The sequence below is a fragment of the Lucilia cuprina genome, chromosome 4, assembly GCF_022045245.1.
Source record: "Lucilia cuprina isolate Lc7/37 chromosome 4, ASM2204524v1, whole genome shotgun sequence".
In the NCBI taxonomy this organism is placed as follows: domain Eukaryota; kingdom Metazoa; phylum Arthropoda; class Insecta; order Diptera; family Calliphoridae; genus Lucilia; species Lucilia cuprina.
Window position 1 is genome coordinate 17,282,352 of NC_060952.1, and position 24,199 is coordinate 17,306,550.

The window sequence follows — 24,199 nt, forward strand, 5'->3', positions numbered from 1 at the left end:
AGAAACAAATTCAGGTGATTTTTTTAAAGAGTTGTAAATTAAATTCTATGGTTAGAGTTTTTTTTTCAATACAAAAATTTAAATGCACTCTACAACATTTAATGTTTGATATTATGGTTATTTTAATGGTTTAATATTTAATTTGTTGTTTTATTTAATTTCGTTTTTTTGTTTTTGTTTATAGCAGGTCATCAAAATAAACGAAAATTGCCATCCATAGCTGGAAATAATAACATGTGTAGTTTTCGTTTTTTTTTTTTTTTTTGCAAAAACATTTCAAGAGATTTTTTTATTATTATTTTAAATTGTTTATTTATTATTTAAATAATGCATTTGTATAAAGTGTAAGGCTGAAAAAATATAAATATTTTTTAAACCTTGCATACAGTGTTTAATGAAATGTGGGCAAATGTTTATTTTTATTTTTTCATTTAATTTTTTCTATATGGAACAGTTTAATTTTCAAAAATGTTTTTACAGAAATATCTTAATTTTTTGTTGTTGAAGTTTTGTTTGTAAAATTGTAATGTGTATGTTTGTTTATTTGCATATTTTGCCAACACTTCTTATTTAAAAGCAACAGCAGCAGCATGTTGCAAAGACGATAATGTTGCAATTGCGTGCTTATGAAATTAGAGTGTGGCATTCAAGCTAAATATAATTATACTTTATTGTATGTATGTTGCTGTCTCTAACAATTGCCACAATTGTATTTAATAATAATTTCTTAAGAAAATTGCTTAATATGTTTTTAAAGAAGTTTTGTGGCATTTTTTTCTCTGTTTTACTTAAGCCTGGACTGGTCTGCCTGTGCCAAGTGTTTATGGTCTCAAATTTACAACTTAACATATAATTTAAAACATATCACTTTATTGAAGTAACGGTTTGAGAAAACTTAAACTTCCTTTGCTGTTTATTTAAAACAAAAAAATGTTTTTTTTTTAGCTTAACAAAAACTAAAGTTTTGCTTTCTTAACATTTGTTAGTTTAATTTTTAATACTTAAACAAAATTACTTTTAATTTAAGAAAACATTAAATTTTTCTTTTAAGCAAAAAAATAAGCCAAATATAAAGAAGCTTAAAATTTTTTTTGTTTTGGAAAAAAAATCATTTAGATAAGTTTGTGCTGCACGCCGTGGCTCATTAAATTAAATGAACCATCAGCACGCAATTTATTTTCTTAATACACACTGTGTTATAATTTTTTTTATCAATTTCATTTCTTAAGTTTATGCTGTTTGTTATACATTGAGTTTTTAAGAAAATTTAAAAAAATTAAAATTTACGCAAACACTTGAACTTTTTCTCTGCTCACTCACGCACATTTTTTTAAAAAAACTTTTTATGCCAGCTTATGTTTGAAAAAAAGAAAACCATGTTAATTTAATTAAATATAATTTCCGTTAAAAATATATATTAAATAAAATTTAGCACAATTTTTATAAATTATAAAACTAATAGTTTTAGATTTAAAATCTCTCAAAAAAGAAAAATCGTTTTATTTTTTTTATAAAATTTATTAAAATTTTTTTGTGAATGCAGTTTGTTTGTTCAACAATTATGAATTTGAATCTTTAAATTTACAACAATATGGCTTATAAAGGTTTTTGCTATCAAACTCCTAACACACAGTCTGCGTGCCTAAAGATAATTGATCAAGCCATGTAGAACTTTTTTTGAAAGATTTTATCAGTAATTAGAACTAGTTAAAACAATTCTGATATAATACTCAACAAAATTAACAAGACAACAAATTAAAAACGTTATAAAAAAACAATTGTTTGAAAATTTTTAACAAAAAACTGCAGCAACAACAAAAAAACAATATTATAATAATTAATAAGTGTTAAAAATTGAATTTTTGATTAAAATATGCAGGGGAAAAAATAAACATACAATTTTTAATTAAATAAAAACTTAAGTAATAAATAAAAACAACTGAATCGATTTTATAATTCTTTTTGTATATTAGACTATAGGAAGCATAAAAATTTATTTTTATGAAAAAAGTAGCATTATTTTTAATTTAAATATGTTGCAAATGTTTAAGGGAAATCTTTATGATCATGTATACATTTAAAGTTATCGTGTATGATTAGGGAAAGTTTTGAATTTTCAAATGTTTTCAAAAGTTTTCTTTAGTTTTATTTTTTACTTTGATAGTTGTAAAGAAATCTGTGAAATTCTAACATTAACAATTATTAGACATGATCTTTGATTTAATATAAAAATATCAAACATATCTTAGGATTTAACAGTATCAGAGTATTGGCTAAATTTACAATGAAAATGTTTTGTAAATTATAAGATTTGTCAAAACTGATATAATGATATTTCAACAAATCTGTGCTAAAAAGGCAAAAGTTGTTCTTTTAGTACTTTTCAGCACAACATTTTAAAGTTTTAATATCCAAAACAAAACTATAGAAAAATACACTTAAAAATTTCGATATTTAAATGTTCTGATCTGATATTTATGAAAAATTAACACAATATATACCCAGCAAAACCAAAAGAATAACATTGATCACCACTTTAAAAGTAGCACCAAGTGCATTTTTTGTGTTTTGTGGAAGTGATGCTTATTGACTTCCAAGTAAGTAAAAAGAATCCATTTCTTTAAATTTATGGTAAATTTTTTTGTACTAAAATTTTTTTAATTAAACCAATTTTATGTTGGAGTTAATTGATATATGAGTGTAATTTATTTATGTTAATATTATTTAAGTCAAATTAGTTGTATTCTGTAATACTACCATTTCACTTCCTTACAACTTCTAAAAAGGAGCATAAAAACTACTTCCTGAGAATGACTTCAGGTGTACTGATCAAATAAAGAGGACATCCCACCTATGACAAGCCTGAGTTAAAATCATAACTTTTTCAAGTCTATTTCAGTACTTCCATGAAACATAGTTAGGTACGGCTTTTATGTACGTATAATTGATTATTTTGTACTTTTTCATTTTTGTCACAGAAATTAATAATTTAATTGAAAAACTACTAATTACAAGTTTTAAACTTATAAGGCTCTTTACATCAACATTCGATTGTTGTTTAACTGGTAGATATTCTTTCGTTTTAAATAATTTTTGTATGACAACTATAAATTTTACTTTTATACCAAAGATAAAATAAGACATTAAGTAAACGAGTATAAGAGAAATTAAAAAAAATCATCATGCTTAAACAAAATATTATGAAATTTTAAACAGATTTGAGGCAATTTATAATAATTATGTTTGCAAAAAAAACTATCAAAGAAAATTTACTACAACAAAGTAATGACATTAGTCAGTTTGCGGAAATTTATTAAAATTCTAACACAAACTACATAAACTTTATAGCTTTTAAGAAATTATATTTCTTAAAAATTCTCAACTCTAAAATATTTTAACAGATTTGAGGCAATTTATAATAATTGTGTTTGCAAAAAAAACTATCAAAGAAAATTTACTACAACAAAGTAAAGACGTTAGTCAGTTTGCGAAACTTTATAAAAATTCTAACACAAACTACATAAACTTTATAGCTTTTAAGAAATTATATTTCTTAAAAATTCTCAACTCTAAAATATTTTAAAAAAATTTCCGTCGCCAAAAAAATTTCAAAAATTTTTTTTTTAATTTTCACTCTTCCTATAACAGCTTTTTCTTTGACTCCTAATATTTATAATTATTTCTGGAAAACATTCACAATAATACTCACCCTAGGTTGAGCCATTAATGCTCTAGGAGCTACGTCCAACCCGATTTGTGCCACTTTTTAGTAAAAAGATTTTAAACAAAAGAAAAAACTACACTCAACTTTATTCCCAGCGAAGAAGAAAATTGAAGTGTAGATTTTAGATTTTTACTAATTTTAAAATAAATATTTTCCGTTTATAGTTGTAGTTATTAATTTATTGAGTTATGCACTTTTTTAACTTAAAAGCAAGATTATTCTTCTTTTTTGAAAAAAACAAAAAAAACACTTGTCACTTTTACAAAAAAAAAATTAAACTAAAAATTTTAAAAAAATTTCTGCTTAGCTTGCTTGTTATTTTTTTAATTATTTTGTTATGTTAAAATATTATGTTGTTGTTGTTTGGTTATAGGTTAGGCACATTTAAATTTTATTCTTTTAATGCTTTTGGGATTTTCTTCTTTTTAAAAATGAAAATTGAAATTTTCTTTTTCGTATACAAAATTTTCAATATATAGATTTTGTTGTTTTAGTAAAAATGGTTGTTGTTGCTTTCATTTAAATAATTTATTTTTAAATTGTAGGGTTGCGTTGTTTAGACTTGTTCTTCAGTAGATAGATTTTTTGGTAGATTTTTCTTGTTTGTTTGCTGTTATTTTCTGAAGTAGATGTCATAAATCCATTTTTTGTTATTGAAGTGTTAATTTTTTTTTTTTTTTTTTTTTTGAAATAAAGCAAGGTCTTTAATTAATTTTGAACAAAAATATAACGAAGAGGAATTCTTTTAATTTTGTTTTTTTGTTTCTTTAATGTTTAAATCGTATACATCAGTTGTGTTAAGAAAACTAATTTTTTGCTTTTTCCAGTTATTATTTTGGTATCACAGTTCCTCTAAAATTAAGATTTTTAGACAAACAAACATTAGTGTGTTTTTTTTTTCTTTTCTAACCAAAAAATATAAATTAATTTTAAAACCAAAACGAAAAAATCGCGCGCGCGAAAAAAAGCGACGGCTTTTTTAACCGTTTATTTTGAATGTTTTTGTTTTTTGATAAATGTTGTAGCTTTTAACTGCTTTTCAATGTTTTTATTGATGTAATTGTTTTTAAGTTCCTTTTCATCAAAACCCGTTACCGTTACACAATTTTCACGTTTATTTTTTTAATTCAATTAAACAAAATGCTGTGTTATACTTTTGTTTAAAGTTTTGTTTTCAATATTTATTACTTCAACATATTTTGTTGTTATGTTTTTTTGCAAAAATTTTTTGCCGACGTTATTTTTGCGTTTTTTGTTTTCTTGAGGAAAAACTTTTTCTATTTTGAAACAATAAACTTTCAAGCATTAATGTTTGGAAGTTATTTATGTTTTGTAAAATATATTTTCTAATAAATAATAATATTTTGTTTTTTATTGTTATAAATTTTTATTATTATTGTTGTTTTGTGTTGTCTTCTTGTTGTTCTTTTTGTTACTCGTCGTGTCGTCTATAACACAGCACAGCACGTCGTACGCGTTTCGAAGGCAAATACACACTGGGCTTGTCAATCACTTCGAAAACTAAACTTGGCGGGGGTAAATAAACGACCAAACACACAGATACTTTTTCCTCAAAAACGTGAGAGTGTATACGTCATTTTTCTACACACAGATATTAATGTTGTTATTGCTTTCTTCTGCTTCCACAAGTTGAGATACTAGCTGTGTAGTGGTAGTAGATTGACTCTCATATGTTTTCTTTGGTTTTAATGGATGGTTGCTCGGTCGGTCGGTCTGTAGGTACGTACGTACGTACATAGATGGATGGATAGATGTAGATGTATGTCTGTACGATTGTAGGTAGGTAAGCAACAATTGTGCAATTAAAACTCAGATATTTTCAAATAAATTTTATTTTTAAATGCCTGCCTGTTAAAACGTATGGGTAAGACAAGGAAAACTACCTGTTTATGAGGGCCATAAATAACGTACAACAGAAAGAGACAATATAGAATCTGACAAAATAAATACAGTACAGCACAGCAGCAGCAACAACAACAACTACGACCACAGAGCAGCAATAACACCCAACTAAAGAGAAAAGCGCATGTGTATCAATCATTTTTTTTATTAAAAACATCAACTCAAAATTTAAGAGTATAATTATTTAACACTCTCGCTAGTATACGGCGAATTTATCTTCAACAACTCTTTACTCATTTAAGCTATTTTTTGTTACAAATAAATAAATCATTTTTAATAAATAATTTAATATATTTCAAAATTATTTTAACTAATGTACTATTAGTAAAAATAAATTTTTAAATTAATATTATTTTACTCTTAATTTTCTTTTAGAAATACTCTTTTAAAATTAAAGCTCTTTGACATTTGAAACATTACTCTTTAATATAATATTATAGTTATTTTTTTACATTAGTATTTGTTTGATTTTTTTCTGCTGTTATGTTTAATGTTATTGTTATTATTGTTGTTGCAATTTTTTATTTGAAATTTATTTGTCTTTAGATGAAATGAGACGGCTTATAATCACTTCATATTGTGTGTTAAAAAAAGGCAAAACCAAAAAAATACAAGAAACGAATAAAAAAAGATTGAAGTGAATTTTGCTTGACTGTTTTAAAGCATTTGCTATTGTATAAATGAAACGTAAGGTATAATGGCTTGTATGAGTGTGTTTTTGTTGTTGCTGTAGTATTTGTTTTTAAGTTGGCTCCCTGCAGAGTGTTGCCAGTTAGTGCAAAATGATGGATGCTCCTAAGAAAGCTTAAGGAAATTACCCTGAGTAGATTAAACATATTAAAAGACATTCCATAGCCTGAAAATACTAATACATAATATATGTATTTTTTAGGTGTATGCAAATTACCATATTGCATATGTAGTTATGTATTGACATAATCTACCTTTAAATTTCCAAAGTCTAGAGATGACAAGCCAGGTGGCGTTATCCCCCAAATTTCTAGGTGATAGAAATTTAATTCGATTAAATTTACTTTCCTCTAAGTCCATCTCAAATACTGAGACAAAAACTTCTATATACCTATTTCGAGAAACAATTTGCTAGACTAATTCTGTTTTTGTACATTTTAGATACGGTACTATTTTATTCCGATTGACAAATCAAATTCAAATTTAAGAAATAAAAAAAAAACATGTTTAACTTATTAGTAAAATGGCTTTGTGCAACTTTGAAGCAAATGTCACGCTTTTTAACAAATTCTGCAGTGGAAATTCTATATACTGTGGCGAATATTCTTCATTCAAAAATCTCACGATGCTCTCAGCACCCTCTCATGGCTCTCCGCGGAATGTCAGAGCCAATACAAATTAAAATTGCAACAATATTAATTTATTTTGTTCTGATCTTTTAAAACGGAGTATGTTAATCGATTTCACCTGTCAAACACATCAACACATAATGCACTGAAGATTTCGAAAATGATGATTTATCAAATATAAAAATATCCTTTAAATAGTCATGACAGGTCACTGAACTGGGATTAAATTTGTGTCACTTTTGTACGCTTAAAATGTGTGTCTTATAAAATTTATATAATTTTCTGACTTTTTTATTACGAAAGTTCATAGTGTCACTTAAGCTATGTATACATGGTTATTAGATCTTACAATGTTGGCAAAAATTCAGAAAATCTCTAACAACCGTTCCAATTTACAATTCCTGTTTATTAACATTGTCAGAAAGGCCTTTTCACAAAAACAAAAATTTTAAGTTCACACAATTGTTAGAAATTTTTCTGCCAACATTGTGAGATCTGACAACCATAAATCACAGCTTATAGACTTATGTATGTACGTATTTAAAATTAAACTGCAGCGAATTTTGTGAGGATACTACAACATTTAACATAACTAAAAATTAAAAGACTTATTTTGGGTTATAGTTGTATAGGGCCTACATATGTAGGTGAAACAAAGGATCGATTTCAACCAGAGTTGAATATGTAGCATGAACTGGTAGGTCCAATATTTTTTGAATGTTACAAACATCAAAACAAACGCATAAAAAACTTAAACAGTCATTCTCCACAACAACTTTCCTCGCCAAGTGGCAACTCTTGAATTTTCCGTCAACATCAACAACGTCGTCGACATGAAATAAATACAGCAACAAGCTTTTAGCAAAAACCAATCCCCATTTGTTATATTCGCTTGAGTGAGTGGCAGTTTTGCATCACAATTTTTGTTCAGTCAAAATGTTGAAAAATGTATGTGCGAGTATGTATTAACCATACAACAACAAAAGCAACTCAACATTAACGCTTTACACTCTTTTTCATTTTTACTGCTGTTGTTGTTGTTTTTATAAGCGAAAATTGTAGCAAAGACAGCAAGCAACACAAGGAAAAAAGGTGGGTTGGTTTGTTTAGGTTTCTTTTCTTGTGGTTGTTGTTATTGTCGTCTTTGTTTTAACAACAAAAAAAGTGGGTGGGATTGGGTTGTTTTTTCCCAAGACATCTCAGCAGCTATACCAACAACAGTAGAAAAATTAAAATAATAGCCCACAATGAAAATAACAACAACAATAAATAGAGTTATAAAGGTAAAACCAACTAAAAGGAATTACACTCACACTTGTGTATTTTTTATAACATTATTTTTTTTATATATTGTATATTTTATATGAATATTTTTATACTCTTACTTTATTTCAACAAACTCTTTAGTTTTTAAAGTAGAAAAACAAAAACAACATTAGTTAATGTATTTTTATAAACAGAGTTGTTTATAATACAAAATATGTAAGAGTGTTTGTAATTGAGCTTTTCTGTTTTTTTTTGTTGCAAGGAAAAACACTGCTCATTTTTCTTTCTTCGTTTGATTTTTTTTTCAATTTCTTTATAAAACTTGGTCTTGTTAGATGCGCAATGGTGTTGCAAAACAAAAACAACATTTTGTTGTTTGAGTATTAGTTATTGTTGTTATTGTAGCCATAGCCGTAATAGTAGAGACTGATGTCTTGGCTGTAGTAGTTGTGGCAGTAGCAAGTAGTAGTTTAGTTTAATAGAAAATATATAGATTTGTTAGAGAAATTTTTCTTCTTCGTCTTAGTATTTTGGCCATATAATAATGACAAAAAGGTAACGCCTTCAAAATTTATAAAATTTGCAATTTCTTTTCGAAATGAAATGTAGGAATAAAATGCAAACAAAAATAATGTTGGGAATACGACACAACAAAAACATCAGCTAACACATCACAGTAGCTGCAGAAACACACAGAACTCTGTAACTCAAAATAAACATGTTACATTTTTAAAATTAAATATTTTGGTTTTGAAACAGAAATTCTTTAATTCTTTTAAAAAAATACGAGAAAAATGTTATAAAAAGTGTAAACAGTTGATCTGCAATTTATTATACCTATGTCATATTTTTAATTGCAAAAATTATAAATAATTAATAAGTAGGTACCTATTATTAAATTATTAAAAATATAATTATACATACATATATGTAAATTGTTGTAATAGTAGTAAATTTTCTAAAAGTTTCTTTAATTCAATAGGATTTTCATAGAATATTAAAAATTAACTTTGGATTTTGATCATTTATTATTTTAAAAATACTTAAAGTTTCGTTATTAATTAGTGTGCTATAACCAGGGAAACCAAAAATATGGTCTAAATGTGTTTAGAACTCTTTCAATAAGCGGTAAAAAGTTCGAAAAAAGATACTCTAAAATAATAGTTTTAGTTATTTTTTTAACATTGAAATTGAAAAATGTAATGAAATAATAAATTTTTCATGTCATAGTTCAAAAACTAGTTTAATTAGATTCCATTTAATCAATAAATCACAGAAAAAATATTTAGTTCCTAAGAAAACAAATTTTAAACGATATAATAAAATTTAAAAAGTTTTTAAAAATATATGCTCCAAAAACTAAATTATGCTTTTATGGGTAAAATATGCAAAAATTCTAACAAAAGATTCCAACATTTTTCAATCGGTCTGAGCTCATACGATGCATTTGCATATTTTGGTTTCCCTGGTTATAGATTTCAACAAATGTTGACAGACATTACGATCTATTGTAAATTACACTGGTCTGCAAAGAAATCCTTATGTATAGATCAAGATAATGTATGTTTCTATCTTGAATTAATACTTGGTGCAATAATCATATAGCAATTTAAAAGGAGATATATTTCCTTTTAACAGACGATGAAACAAATTAATTGTCAGGACTACCATTGCTGCCTAAGTTCATATTATTAAAAAGGCCATTGACCGAAAATTCTGCACTATAGAATTATTTCAAAAAGCACATATCGATTCAAAATCATAGGCCAATATATCTCAAACTTCTCAAATCTGAACAACGCGTACATAAGTTTTCTAAAGTTATTTTATTTTATAATTATATCATTCTAACTCAAAATGACATTTCAGAATTCTGCTTCAAGTCACTAAAGTAACCTTCAGATATTTTATGCATTTATATTCTTTGGTTCTTATAAATTTTGTAGAGATCTACATATGTCCGTCAATCTATTAAATGAACAATAGGGCTCAGAAAAAATAACGCAACAAGATTAATTTTCAACCATTTTTTCTATTGATCAAAAATGTTTGGTATGTAAATTTAACTTCATTAAAAACATAATTGTTTAAAACATACCAGTATAACTACATTTCTATACTCACCTTTAAGTATACCAATCGGCTTAGAATAATTTTTGATTAAGCCTATTTCAAGGTAATTCGTTGAAATTTGGACGAAACCTTATAGGCCATACTACCAACTGCGTTGGAGCAGCTGCCAAAGTATATACATAGATATGACAACAATTCGTTGTCGAAATCTACATTAAAAAAGCTCACTATTGACAACAATCTGTTGTCAATAATGAGCTTACCACGTTTGTTAACATTTGGAGAACGAATGTATATTAAATTTAGACTTCGACAACGACAACGACGTTGCGTTGTCATCATTATATAGTGTTGCTGTACGTATGCATATACTTTGACAACGGAAGTTATTGAAAAAATTATGAACACTTTGGTGTCAGTTTGGTATCAGACATGAATATTTCTTTTTCCTATGTGCACTAAAAAAGTTCTAATAACACAAGTTTACAAATTAAAATTTTTTGTTTACTCATGGAATGAAACATATATCTTTGAAAAGGGCTATGTCCGGTGGTTAATTGACAATTTTTATTTTTTTTCTATGCATCGAAATTTTGAGAAAAGGTGGTTTTAGTTAAGCAAGGTTCTTTAGTGGTAATGAACCTAACAATCAACTCAGAAAAAAATTCAATAATATAAAATTTACATTTTCATTATCCAAAATTTTATCAGATTTTTTATTTTTGGCCCGATTTCTAATATGTTTTTGATAATTTCTTTAAAAATTAAAAAAAAGAAAATTATTGATATTTTATTCCTGAATTACAAATTTACGGGTCTGAGTTTTTCTTTCTTTCATTTCTTACATTCCCACTTATACTTTTTCCGAAAAACTCTTGAAGGAGTGTGCGATAAAAATGGCAACGTACGTTTTAATATTTTTTGTAACAGGAATCCATTGTTAGAGAGGTATGAGGAAGAGGAAGAGGTATGTATAAAAAAATACATTCCTAAACCCTTTTTAGCATTTTCTTTCTTGATGAATAATTAAAAAATTTGACGTCCTAAATTTTTTAAAATATTTTTTTTTTGGACTACGGCATCCAAAATAAAGAAATCCATATAGGTTTTATATCATGAGCAAAATCGCTGTAAACTAGTGTACTTGTATTTCGATTAAATTCAGCATAACTAGTTTTTTTGTCATACAAACTCAAGCACCAACATTTTGTTAGGATTTCGATTTTGAACTTTTAATTGATAGCCTATAAAATTAGCAAATATTTCTGTTTTTATTCATAATAAAAAATTAATGTTAACTTACTTACTTTCTGAACAATCAGTCAGAAATGTTTTCAAGAAGTTTGCTATTGAAAATATATCCATAAATTTCAAAGTTTGGAATATGTTTCAGATTCTATGTTCGATATGTATATATTATCCGAATGTATTAACTATTTCAAAAGAACAGAGTTCCAAAGCACATTCTTGATATGCATAACGAATTTAGGGTTTCTATATTATATAATAAAATCTACAAGATTAAATATTAAAAAACGTTTCAATAAGTACGTACATACATAAGTATGTATATCTAAAGTTTCAAATATGTATCCCCTTTAAATTTAAATGCCAATTTCAAACATCCGAACTAAAACCCCTAACAAATAGACGTTGTTTTTTTAATGAAATTAACACCTTTTGAAAAATTAGTTTTTCGCTTGTTTTTCAATTTGATTTAAATACTAACAAATATTGTTGTCTGCGTATTTGCGCTGTTATTTTTTATTTATGTTGTATATAGTGCAATAGCAACAACAACAGCATGTTAGTAACAAGATACAAAATACAACAACAAAAATACTGTAAATAAAAACAAATAGATGGCAGTTTTAAAAAAGTGGTTAACACATATTTTGTAGCAATTTTTCATTAGAACAAGCACAATAGCAGCAACAATTGGCGGCAGCAGCAATAAAAACAATGAAAAACTAACAACAAGAACGATAGAGATAAATGTTTGAAAGAATTTAGAGGCTCAACATACATACATATGTACATGTGTATACAAACTCAAAATTTTTTTTTGAGGAAACAATTTAATAAAAATTTAATTGAAAATAAAAAAAAATATTTATATTTAAAACTTTAACAAAAATTGTGCAATTTGAGAATAAAAGCATTTAGCACCATATTATTATACAAAACATTGCCCTTAATATTATTTACTTAGTAGTAACATCCACTTCTTGTATGAAAAAATTAATCACGTTTTTCTTGTCAATCTTAAAAATTTATTAAACATTTTCATTTAAAGCCTTTCATTTTTGTAAATATTTGAAAATCTGCACTAAACGTTCCAATACAGTTTATTTCCTCCATATTCATAAATATGATTTGATTGATTTCATTTCATCATTTTCCTATTCATTGGTAATGTGTTTGTTTGGTTTTCATATTTATATTTTTTCCCACAAAATACGAAAAATAAAAAAATCCATAAATATGGCTTTAACTAGTCATTGTTTTTGTTTGGTTTTTATTTTTCTGACTTCTTCTGATTTTCATTTTGCATAAATCAATATTTTTAAATTTTTTTAATATTTATTATATTTTTGTTGTTTTCATTTGTTTTAAGCGGGAAAATTTTCTATTTTTCGTTAAGCAATAAAAGTCCTTTTAGTTTTTCCCAATTTATTTAGAGGCAAATAGCAAAAAAAAAATGCTTAAACACATACTGCTACTACAATAGTAGCAACAACAACAAAATTTGATTAATTGCGGCAACATTGGGTAACTGCCACACATAGCCCAGACACATGGAGCGTGGCGTGGAGAGAGTGAGCAAGTTGTTCAAATAAAAGGGTTTTTCGAAATTTTGTTGAATAGTGGAAGTGTGAATGAACGAAATTTGTTGTTATTTAGTGTATATGGGGCACATTTGTTGTTGTTGTTGTTTTTGTATTAGAGTGTTATTTAGCAATATTGTTTAATATTGATTTTTTTGGTTATTTTTTGTACGTCATTTTATTTTTTGCAGAATCATCAATATTATTGTTTTGAAAAAGTTTTGATTTTTAAAGTTCTGTTAAGGATTTTCTTAAAATTGTTTAAAAATTTTATTTTGAACAATTTTACTTCAAGAAATTTGCAGGAAAATGGAAATATTTAAGAAGTAATTAAAATATCAATTGATTATTTCTAAACACAATTCTAGTTTCTGATAAATCTTTTATATTTTAGTCATTTATGGCTACATTATGAACATTCATACCTAGCAAAAACTCGGTAATGACGTGTATTTACTTTTCAATGATTTCTACATACCGTCTGCATTAGTTTTAAGTACTTTTATAATAGGTTACTTATAATCAAATACATCGATCATATTTAGTTATATAGTTACTTAGTAAGTCAGTCAGTCAGTTAGTTAGTAAGTTGATAGTGAGTTAGTTAGCTAGTTAGTTCCTTTGTTAGTTAATTAGTTAGTTTGTAAGTAAGTAAGTTAGTTAGTTTGTTAGTTAGTTAGTTAGTTTGTTTGTAAATTAGTTAGATAGTTAGTTAAGTAGTTCCGGAAAAGCACTTATTTGAGTCACCTTGTAGATACGTTGGTAAAAATATTTGTTTTTCCATAAGTCTGACAATGAGATTGTATATACTTAAGTATTCCTCTTATAACCAACTTCTTACTCTAAATCTTAAACTTGTAAAAAATATTTTCCAATGTTTATTAAGTTATTTAAATATTAAATTTTAAAAAAATATCTATTCATGAGAACTGAAACAACAACTTCAACATCAAATATACTATGTTTGTGTATAATTTCATCAGTTCTTCATTAAATTGGAATTTCATGAATAACTAATAAATTAAATTCCAATAAAACACTCACACAAACTCTCAACATGATGTTCATTTTCTTATTTTTAAATAAAATTATCAAAATGAAAGAAAAAAATTTATATAAAAGACAAGACAAGGACGCAAAGGAGTAGTAGCAGCAGAACAAACAACACCAGCAACCGCACTATAAGAAAATTACAAAAAATACAATTTAAATTTGATAAACTTTATTTTTATATTATTTTTCTTATGATGCTTCTGTTGAATTTTTCTTATAAAAGGACAATGAAACTAAAATAAGCAGCAACAACAAAATGAACTTTTCAAGAAAAACTAGAAATATGCACTCTAAGGAAATTTAAATGAAATGAAAAAAAATTTATAGAAAATTGTATTGAAAAAAAAAACTAATCAAATGATACTTTTATATATGAATTTAGAAAAAATAAGTTAAATTTATTTACGTGTATGTGTAGATTTGAAAAGTGGGAGGAGTGCAAGAAAAAAATATCCGCAACGACAGCTGCACTATATTGCAAAGAAACTAAAGCAGTGATGGGGTAAAAAAGTACTTTTTATTTAAAGATTTCATAAATTATCTGACGTAAAAGCTCATTGGAGAAAATGAAGTGATATATTTATGTTCTTTTAAAGTAGTAGAATCGCTACTAGTTTTAACATTAATACATATGTATTTAACATAAGGGGATATGTCTTTCATTAAGTGAAAAGTCTAACTAATTTTTCATAATTTTTTCAACATACATATCACTACAATATTTTGTGTGTAAAATTTTTCACACTTATAAAATTGACGGGGAAAGGGGACAAGTTCTGTTTCATTTCCTTAGAGATATCCAGGAAAAACTTACATATAAAAGTAATGAGTTAAAATACTAATGTTTTTCACTATAAATAGGAGTTAAGGAAGTAGATTTCGCTTATCTTTGACTTCGGATTGTTAGTTAAATGTTCTAATCACTGTCTAACAGCTTAGCTTTTATTAAAACGTAAGTGGTTACGGAAGTACAATCCATTACCGAATTTTTGCTTACTTATTTTCTTACTATTAGCGGAAATTTTCTTTTTAACTTTGAGACTTATGAATTATTACTATATCCACAGTTTATCCGATATTGTTGCTTGTATATATATTTAGTACTTTTTTACATATAATAGTACCATTATCCCAAATGTTCCGTTTCTAACCTAAAGAAAACCAAAGAAACCCATTTTTTATTCTCATGAAAAGAACCAAGAAAAACAACAACAAACTATGTATAAACTTTTGTAGAGCAAAAAGAAAATATTGCATTTGGAAAACTTCCAATCCCAGGTCTCGCTTGATGGGGGATAGTAAAAATGTACCAAAGAATAAAATTTCAAAAAAAAAATAAAATTTTTCTTCAACATGCGCGCGACAATGAATTTTCTTTTCTTAAGAAGTATGACGACGACGACAAAGAAGAAGGACGATATATAAAAAACGGACATTTACTCAAACTTTTTCGTGAACAATATAAAAATTTTCTTTAAACATTGTAGAAGAGCAATATGAAACGAGAACGACAAACAACAACGACGATATTATGATTTATACGGGGAGTCTCAATAAAACAGCAGCAGCAACAACACAATATGACGACTGCTTGCATGTGAGCAATATGAATGAGGAATTATTAGTGTTGTTGGTGAGCTAAAGTTGAATTTGCTGCTGCTTTGTGGTTGTTGTTGGTAATGTAGAGTGATGATAATAATATTATCCCCCCACCCATAAATGTCTGTGAGAACAACAACTCAGTATGTATGTTGAAATGAATGTGTGTGCAGTTGAGTATGGTCGAAATGAATGTTCAAACCCCAAATTATAGACAGACGACGCAACAACATTCGCACCAACATTTTACAGAGAAACATTTCTCATACAAGCCAAAAACACAGACAGACACACTTACATACATTCATACAAAGCATGAATGGGGATGGATGGTAGGATAGACGGATGGATGGCTGGCTGGATGGATAGATGGGTATTATGGACGACAACATCAACAACAAAAACTTCGACTAATACTACACTACTTCTACTCTAGATGAAAAAAAAAAACACAAAACTATGAGAATGTAATGTTGTTGCTACATATTGCCTGCTGATGATGTCGATGCCGACGACGAAGACGTCGACTACGGCGATTAAAGGAGTGTACATGACAATTCATCTCTTTCTTATAAACGCAATTTATCAAATGGAAAACGACGAAAGCGACAGCAAAGATGAAGACGACGACAAGATATACATATGTACATATACACACAGTCTGTCAAGCTTTTACCAACATACCAACTCACTCACAGATCTTTGCAGCTACTACACAAAAACACATAGATACACCAGTTCCAAATAGCAGCAACAACAACAACATTAATATTATTGCTGCTATTCTAGAGGCAACCATTCAAAACTTTGAGTAGTAGAAATACTCTTTGTTTTTCTTTGTGTGTATTTGGTTTTGTTTTTGCTCGGCTTTAGCTTTTTTGTTTTTCTTACAAAATTTTCGTTTTGTTGTTTAGCTTGTGAATATGTTGTTGGTTTTATTTTTTTTTGTTTCTTGGTTGGCATTGACGTCAACGTCAACATCAGCCAAAATAAGTTGCCACTTTGGCGGGTTTTCTTAACTTTGAAGCGTGGTTATATTAAGTCTGGGATAGTTGAGAAAATGAGATCTACTAAGGGCCTCAATCAGAAAAGATTTTCTTGAACTTCTCTACAAGGAAGGGTTTAATTCAAATGTAGATTGTTTAAGTACATTTCATAGAGGAAGAGGAACCGATTCATTAAAAACCTTCATTTAGCATATTTTATTGATATGATCCTTTAACAAAAAAGAGGTGACGTAATAAAGGCAAGTGACACTAATTAAGTGCTTTTATGTTCATGTCATTGACAACACTTTCATTTTCTCTAAGCAAAAATGCACAACTAAGAGCAAAATCAAATTGCACCACCTAAGTATCTGTTATAAATTGAAGCTTTTTCCTTATTTATTTTCGATAAGCCAAACAAATTGCTTAAGATGACTTGCCTTCATAAAATTGAAATACAATGATGATGATGTTGTGAAAGTGAGCAACATTTTTCATGCCCCTACAAAAAATGATGAGTGAATTTCAAAAACTCAACTTTTCAAAACACACAACAGCTTTAACACTTTTCTTAAACATAATACAACTAGTCGCTCTCACCCAAGCAAATCTACTCAAAAGGAACAAGAAAAAGGAAATCCTTATGAGGAGGAAAACACACACACAGACACAAATTCAAAAACAAAAACAACAGAGCAGTAGCAGCAGAAATGACATTACAACAAAAAGCTCTTTATATCAAAAGATGATGAAGAAAAATAGGTGTTGCCATTATTTGACTGTTGCTCTACTACTGTAAGTGCAATAACAATAAACAATAAAAAGGAAAACGTGCTCACATACTACTGCAGTGTCTGTAGATAGTAAAAGAAATCCACTTAAATATGTTCTAATTTATAGAAAATCTTTTTAAACTTTAAAATTTGTAGTTTGTTTTTAAGTTTCCTTTAATTTAACCGAGTTTTCTTGCATATTAAAATCAAACAATAGTGTTCGCTTAATAAATTGCAATTTCTGGCCATTCTGCTTTGTCTAAAAACATTAAAGCCCCCCTCTTTTTAGACTCATTCATAAAACAATTGCTACTCTAATGTCTCTCAACTCAGACTCTCCCATTTATCATTATTTTTGCGTTGGCTGCTGGAAAAATGTAAACAAACGGGGATGGCATAAAAATTGTACCAAATCATGGCGAAATTACAATAATCTATTCACCAAATAGCACAAGCAAATGTACGTTTTGGCATTTGAAAGTTGACAATAAGTCGGATTAAAAAAAAAACTAAACTTGTGAATGTTTTTGGTACCAAAATATGTTACCGAAGTAATATGTAACTAACTTACATGAGTAGTCGAACTTATAACTCTAGTATTAAATAAGATAGTCACTTTTGGAGATAAAGATATCGCCTCATCGTCACAATATGCTATTTGATTTTGTACACATTTTATAAACGATTTAGAAATGAAATTAATATATTAAACGTCGAAACATGCGATAATTTTGGGAGATCCAATGAGAACATAAACAGTTCGAGAGGGAAACTGAAGATCATAGAATAAGAAGTAGTTATGATCAACGACAGGCTTGATACTGTCCACTGAGAAACGAATAATACATAAAGCGACACCACAACGAGTAGCATATAACATTTTGAATTTCTGGAATTTCCTCTGTCATATAACCGTTAGGGTTTTCCTTCCAAACCCTCTAGTTTGTTAGTTAGTTAATACATATATACATCAAATCCGAAGAAATACAAATAGGCCTCTATCGGACCTGTTGTGCGCTCCATAACCAGTGTCTCAGGTGTTAATCGAACCCACCACCTCCGGTCTACCAGACTAACCTAACTAACACTAACCACTTTCAAACCCTTTACATTATGAAATTTGTACTGCTTTTTATACATGATCGGTGGATATCATCTAAGTTGTATCCTGCAGGTTCGTTCTGATCTCTATATAATGTATATTTCAAAATTATACTATTCCTCTTTGATTCTATCTTAAGACAAGGAAAATCCATCTTGATCCTTTTTTTATTCCTCAACGTCAAAAATTAACAAAATTTTTTTCAAATCGTACTTAAACAAAAACGTACTTCTGTACCCAACTTACCATCGCTATAAACAAGTGCATTTAATTTCGAGACAACATGTATGACTCTGTGTGTAAAAGGTTAATGTTTTGTTTTGCTTATATTTCATTTTTAGAATCTACAGAAAATAAAAGAGTAAGAGAAGCGCACCGCAAATTGGCGCTCTCAATATACATATATTGTGAAAAACTCTCAATTGTATCATCATACTTGTCGTAGTGTACGTACAATTGAATGATGTTGTTTTATTACGCACACACGTGTTTGCCGTCAAGTTTTATGGTTTGTTTTTGTTATTGCGGCATTTATCACCCAACTCTGGCAAAAATCTATACAACCGGGTTTTGTTTTCCTTCTCTGCTTCTTCCTAAAAATGTGTTTTAATAAATTGCTGTATAATTGAAAAAGATGGCTATACACTACCCTATGAAAGAGTGAAAAGGAGAGCTACTATTAAAAGAGTAAACAAAACTGTCTCTCTTTTGAAGAGGATTTTTTTAAAAGAGAATTTAAGATAAAGTTAGAGCGAAAACAGCTGATTTGAAAAAAAAATTTAAAATTTTTTATAAATTTTATATATTTTATGATAATTTTTAGGAAATCTGACGGTTTTATTTAAACTCAATAATATTTTAAATTAAAAATGTTCAATATATTGTATATTTTTATATGTTGTATTTAAATCTCTCTTTACGATTCACGCTCTTTCTATAGTTAATTTATCTAATTTCTCTTTTATTATTTGCATATGTGTGCGTTTTAATTTCTCTTAAATTTAACTTTTTGCGTTTTAGCTACGAAACTCTTTATCTAAAATTACGGCGAATTTATCTTTGTGTTGTTTTTCCTGTAGATATTGTTTCTCCCTCTCTCTCTCTTGACTACTCTTTTTACATGTAAAATTCTACGCATTTTTTTCGTTGAAGTTTTTCAACTTCTTGGTATTTTTCTTTTTTTTACATATTTTTTGGTTGAAAATTGTACTACTGATGCATGTTATCTGGTTTTTCGAACAAGTGCGTAAAAATTTTGAACGGAATTTAATGAAAATAACGAATTTGATATTTTCTTTTTGTAACAGTTCGCAAATATTTTGAAAGTATTTTAATTGCTACAAATTTAATTAAAATAGAGCTCCAAAAGAAATGAAGTGATATTTTTTTCTTCTGATTTTATAAAGGAAATAAAAAAAATCAGATTTAAATTTTCTTTAAATAGCTATTTGAAATAATGCCGTCGGATGTTTTCTTATGGGTATATTTAAATGACAATTTAAATTTCAATGCCGTGAATAATCATTTGTTTAAAATATTGTTAGATTTTTTATACTTAAGATTTTAAGGTTCTTTAATTATTTAAACAAATAGTTTGACATTTTGTTTAATAACTTATATTCTACGAAAGTGGAAATATCGAATTAAAAAAATTATTAATCATATGATTTTTCATATAAGATTAAAAATTGCTTTAATTATTTATTTAAACAAATTTTTAAGATGAAGTTTAATATTTTAAAAATTTTTTAATATCTCAATTAAAAAAAGTTCTATTTTTCCGTGCGATAAATTTTAAAAATCTTACAAATTATTTGTAAATTTTACTTGATTTGTTTTTTTTTATTTTACTTATTTAAAATGTTCGATTTCTTTTTAATTAAAATTAACTTTTTAATTAAAATTGTTTTTTTACTTTCACATCAAACCTGTAATTATTTCTTTTATTATATATTTTATCAATCTTTAATCTCCGCCGCCAAAAAAACATATAAATCTTTAAATTAAATTAATATATTTTCCAATAATATCAATTTTAATTTAGTGACAGTTGTTAGCATATAAAATTAATGTGTTAATTGTTTGACATTTTAGTGACGCAAAATAAGAAATAATTCAAACTGATGTGTTTTATATGTTTTAAATTGTTTTTTGAAAAAAAGATTATTTAACGCAAATAAACATTTTCTTAAAATTGAAACAATGTGATGATTTACATTTTTTTTAATTTAAAGAAAATAAAACTATTTTTAAAATTCTTGCGAAGATTTTGAACAAGTTATATTGTTAAAATTTTGCTTAACTTTTTAGTGTCTATAATATAGACCAAAGAAAATTTCCGATGCCATATCAAAATGTTTAAGTAAATTTGGAAAAGCTTCTGAAAAGTTTACAGGTTTAAATTTCTATATTAAAAGAACAAAATAATTTGCAAAATTTTAGTTGTTTTTGCGACGGTTAAAAGCGAAATTTCTATTTTTAACAAATAAAAATTTTTTGAGTAAATAATTATTTTACTTCTGGAATATTATGGAATTTTTTCCATAATCTCTTTAAATAAAAATATTATAATTTCATAAATGCGTAAAAAAATAAAAAAGTTTATTTAAGGTTAAATATAAATACCTATTTGCAAACAGTGGAAATTTTACTATTTTCAATAAAACTTGTATCATATTAAAAAAAAAGGGGAGGAGCTGATTATTTTGATATATTAAAAACGCAATTTGTTGCTGGTAAAAACGATAAGATTTTGAATAAACATACAATATGAATTCTAGGAACTAAGCAAAGATATGAATAATTATAATAGTTTTTATAATAATTGTCATTATGGAAACATTTCTTTAGAAAAATAAAATTTGCTTCACCTAAAATGAACTTTAGTTTTCTATAAATATTTTCTTGTACTGAATGTTTGATCGTTTATTTAATAGTCCGCCTCAAGTTTACTACGACTTTCAAGAAAATCACTTTTGTTTATTAAAATAACCGTTTTTAAATATATATTTTGCACGCGTTTAATTTTAATTACGATGACTTTTAAAACCTGTAAAGATAAAAAGAGTTTAGTTAAAATAATAAACAGTATTATAAATTAACCTTCAACAGAAATCTGTTATTTAACCCTAAATACAAACCTTGGTTAACTTCTTAATAAGCAGGTGTTTAGATTAACACCTTCCCTTGTAAAATGTCCATGAGTTTTTTAACTCTTTTGTTATTTATGCTAAAAAAATAAAACTGCCAAAAGTCGTTCTTACTAAAATCATAAAGATTTTCACTATTTCTAAGAAATTTCACCAAAAAATCCTCTCTGTTTATGACCTTCTGTCAATTGCAACATTTTATGATTATTCTTTGTATTCCTATCCCTGTAACAGCCATGTCGAAACGTATGTAAACATACTTACCTTATTTTACCTGTAAAATCCAAAGAAATTTCACCTTAATACTTACTTCCTCCGCCTACTTGAAACCTTTTGCACTTTCTTTTGAAATTGTCAACGTATTTTGCAAAAAGTAAAAACAAAACAAATCATTGGCCGCTTTGCAGCCGGATTAGGCAATGCAACGTTGTTAGTTAGTTAATCCATTAAGAAGGTAATCCGTTAGTTAATCCCTCTCGTTTTATATCTTCCTTTTTCATACATACGTTTGTATACGCAAAAACCAGACAAGCAAATGTTAAACGTTGATTCCGTTGGATTTTGTTGCAAAATTAATTAAATCCGTATATTGCTAGAGTGTCAAATGCAAAATGCAAAAACCAGACAAAAATTCCAACAAATGATGAAAATTCGAATGTTGATTTTATGTAGAAATGGTAAATCTATAAACCACGTTGACTTTTTCAATGCATGATGATTATGTAGAAATAAGGCAGCGATTTGTTTTAAAAATTAATTTAAAATTAATGGATTTGAAGTGACTTTCATAGGCGATGTTATAAAAAGATTAGTTTTATTCAACATTTTTTTTTAAAGTATATCACTTGACGATAACCATTTAGATATTTTTTTAAGAAAATGTACCTTTGAAAAATATTAGTTTCATAAAATTCACACAAAATGTTTCTCAAAAATTTTCTATAGAAAATTTATATATTTAATCAATATTTTTTATAGAAAATTTGTCTCTTAGATAGAGATTTTTCTATTGAAAATGTGTCTTGTTGATCGTTAAATTTTCTATAGAAAATGTGTCCCTTACATCTAAAAATTTTCTTTAGAAAATTTTTCTCTTAAACCGATAAATTGTCTATAAAAAATATGTCTCGTAAACCATGTTCTTTTCTATAAAAAATGTTTATATTAAACCTAGAAATTTTCTGTAAGAAATATGTATTTTTAACCAAGAAATTTTCTATAGAAATGTGTCTTCTAAGCCGAAAATTTTCTAAAGAAAATACTTTTCTCAAACCGAGAAATTTTCTATAGAAAATATGTCTCTTAAATTTTTTATAGAAGCAATGTCTCTTAACTCGACAAATTGTCTATAAATATTTGTATCTTAAACCGAGAAATTTTCTATAGAAAACGTGTCTCTTAAACAGAAAAATTTTCTGTAGAAATGCTACTCTTAAGCCGAGAAGCCTTTTATGAATTATCCTTTTAAAAAAGGTGTTTCTTAAACCGAAAAATTCTCTATAGAAAATATGCCTCTTAAACCGAGAAATTTTCTATAGAAAATGTTTCATAAACATAATAATTAATGTTGTTAGGATCAATTTTGTTGTCATCCATATGACTCATTAATTTTCTTTAAAAATAATTTACCTCAGCCACAGGCTTCACAAAAGTAAAACTCTCCTCTTTTACGTCAAAATCCGTATCCACCTACCAATTGAAATATTTCGCAATATTCAATTAACTAATGTTTTTTTAAATGTTTTAGAAATTAAATGAACAGAAACCATTTCGTTGTTGTATGATTGAAAGAAGAAAAAGTGCACCTCATAAAAGGATAACATAGTGTTAACTGTTGGCATTAAAAAAACACAACAAAACTAACAGTAATTCTTAATATCCTGAAGGTTTGAGTTTGTTGTACAACAAAAACACCAAAATCCGGCTGAACATTTTTTTTTGTCAAATTTCAAAATTACTGCACATTTATTGCAAATTTTTCAAACCAGAAGATATTGTTTTCATGGAAAAACTTTTCTGCACAGTCATGTTCAAATTGATTTTTCTAGTATTGTGCAGTTGTTGTATTTGTTTTCTTAATATTTTCCTTTTAATCCCGAAAACTCATGCGTCAGCATTTAAGTAGTTTTTAAAAGTATATTATTTTTATTTAATATTAAAAGTGCACATTTCATTATTCGTTTGTCTGTCTGTCTGAATGTATAGTTGGGTATATTTCGTTCGATCTTTAGATTTGTTTTGTGTTCGCAGGATTTTGGTCTTAAAATTTGTGTGTCTTGTCGACAAAATAATCATTAGTTATAAAATAAAATTTGTTGTTGTTTTTTTGGTTAAGCGTTGAACGGTGGGCTGGTGCCCGGTTTAAGGTGTTTGTTTACATAAAATACTATCTGTTTTTTGCTCT

At 26.9% G+C, this 24,199-nt stretch overlaps 1 protein-coding gene across 3 annotated transcripts in view; it reads right to left on the minus strand.

Annotated features, from left to right (window-relative positions):
* Positions 1-3,966, minus strand: part of LOC111676085 (homeobox protein homothorax) — a 145,239-nt gene extending 141,273 nt beyond the window's left edge. For all 3 annotated transcript variants that reach the window (XM_023436970.2, XM_046948171.1, XM_046948172.1), the window contains exon 1: positions 3,710-3,966. In XM_023436970.2, the coding sequence (XP_023292738.1) occupies positions 3,710-3,724 (15 nt within the window). In that variant the 5' untranslated portion in view covers positions 3,725-3,966. The remainder of the gene's footprint in view (positions 1-3,709) is intronic.
* Between the last annotated feature and the right edge of the window lie 20,233 nt (positions 3,967-24,199).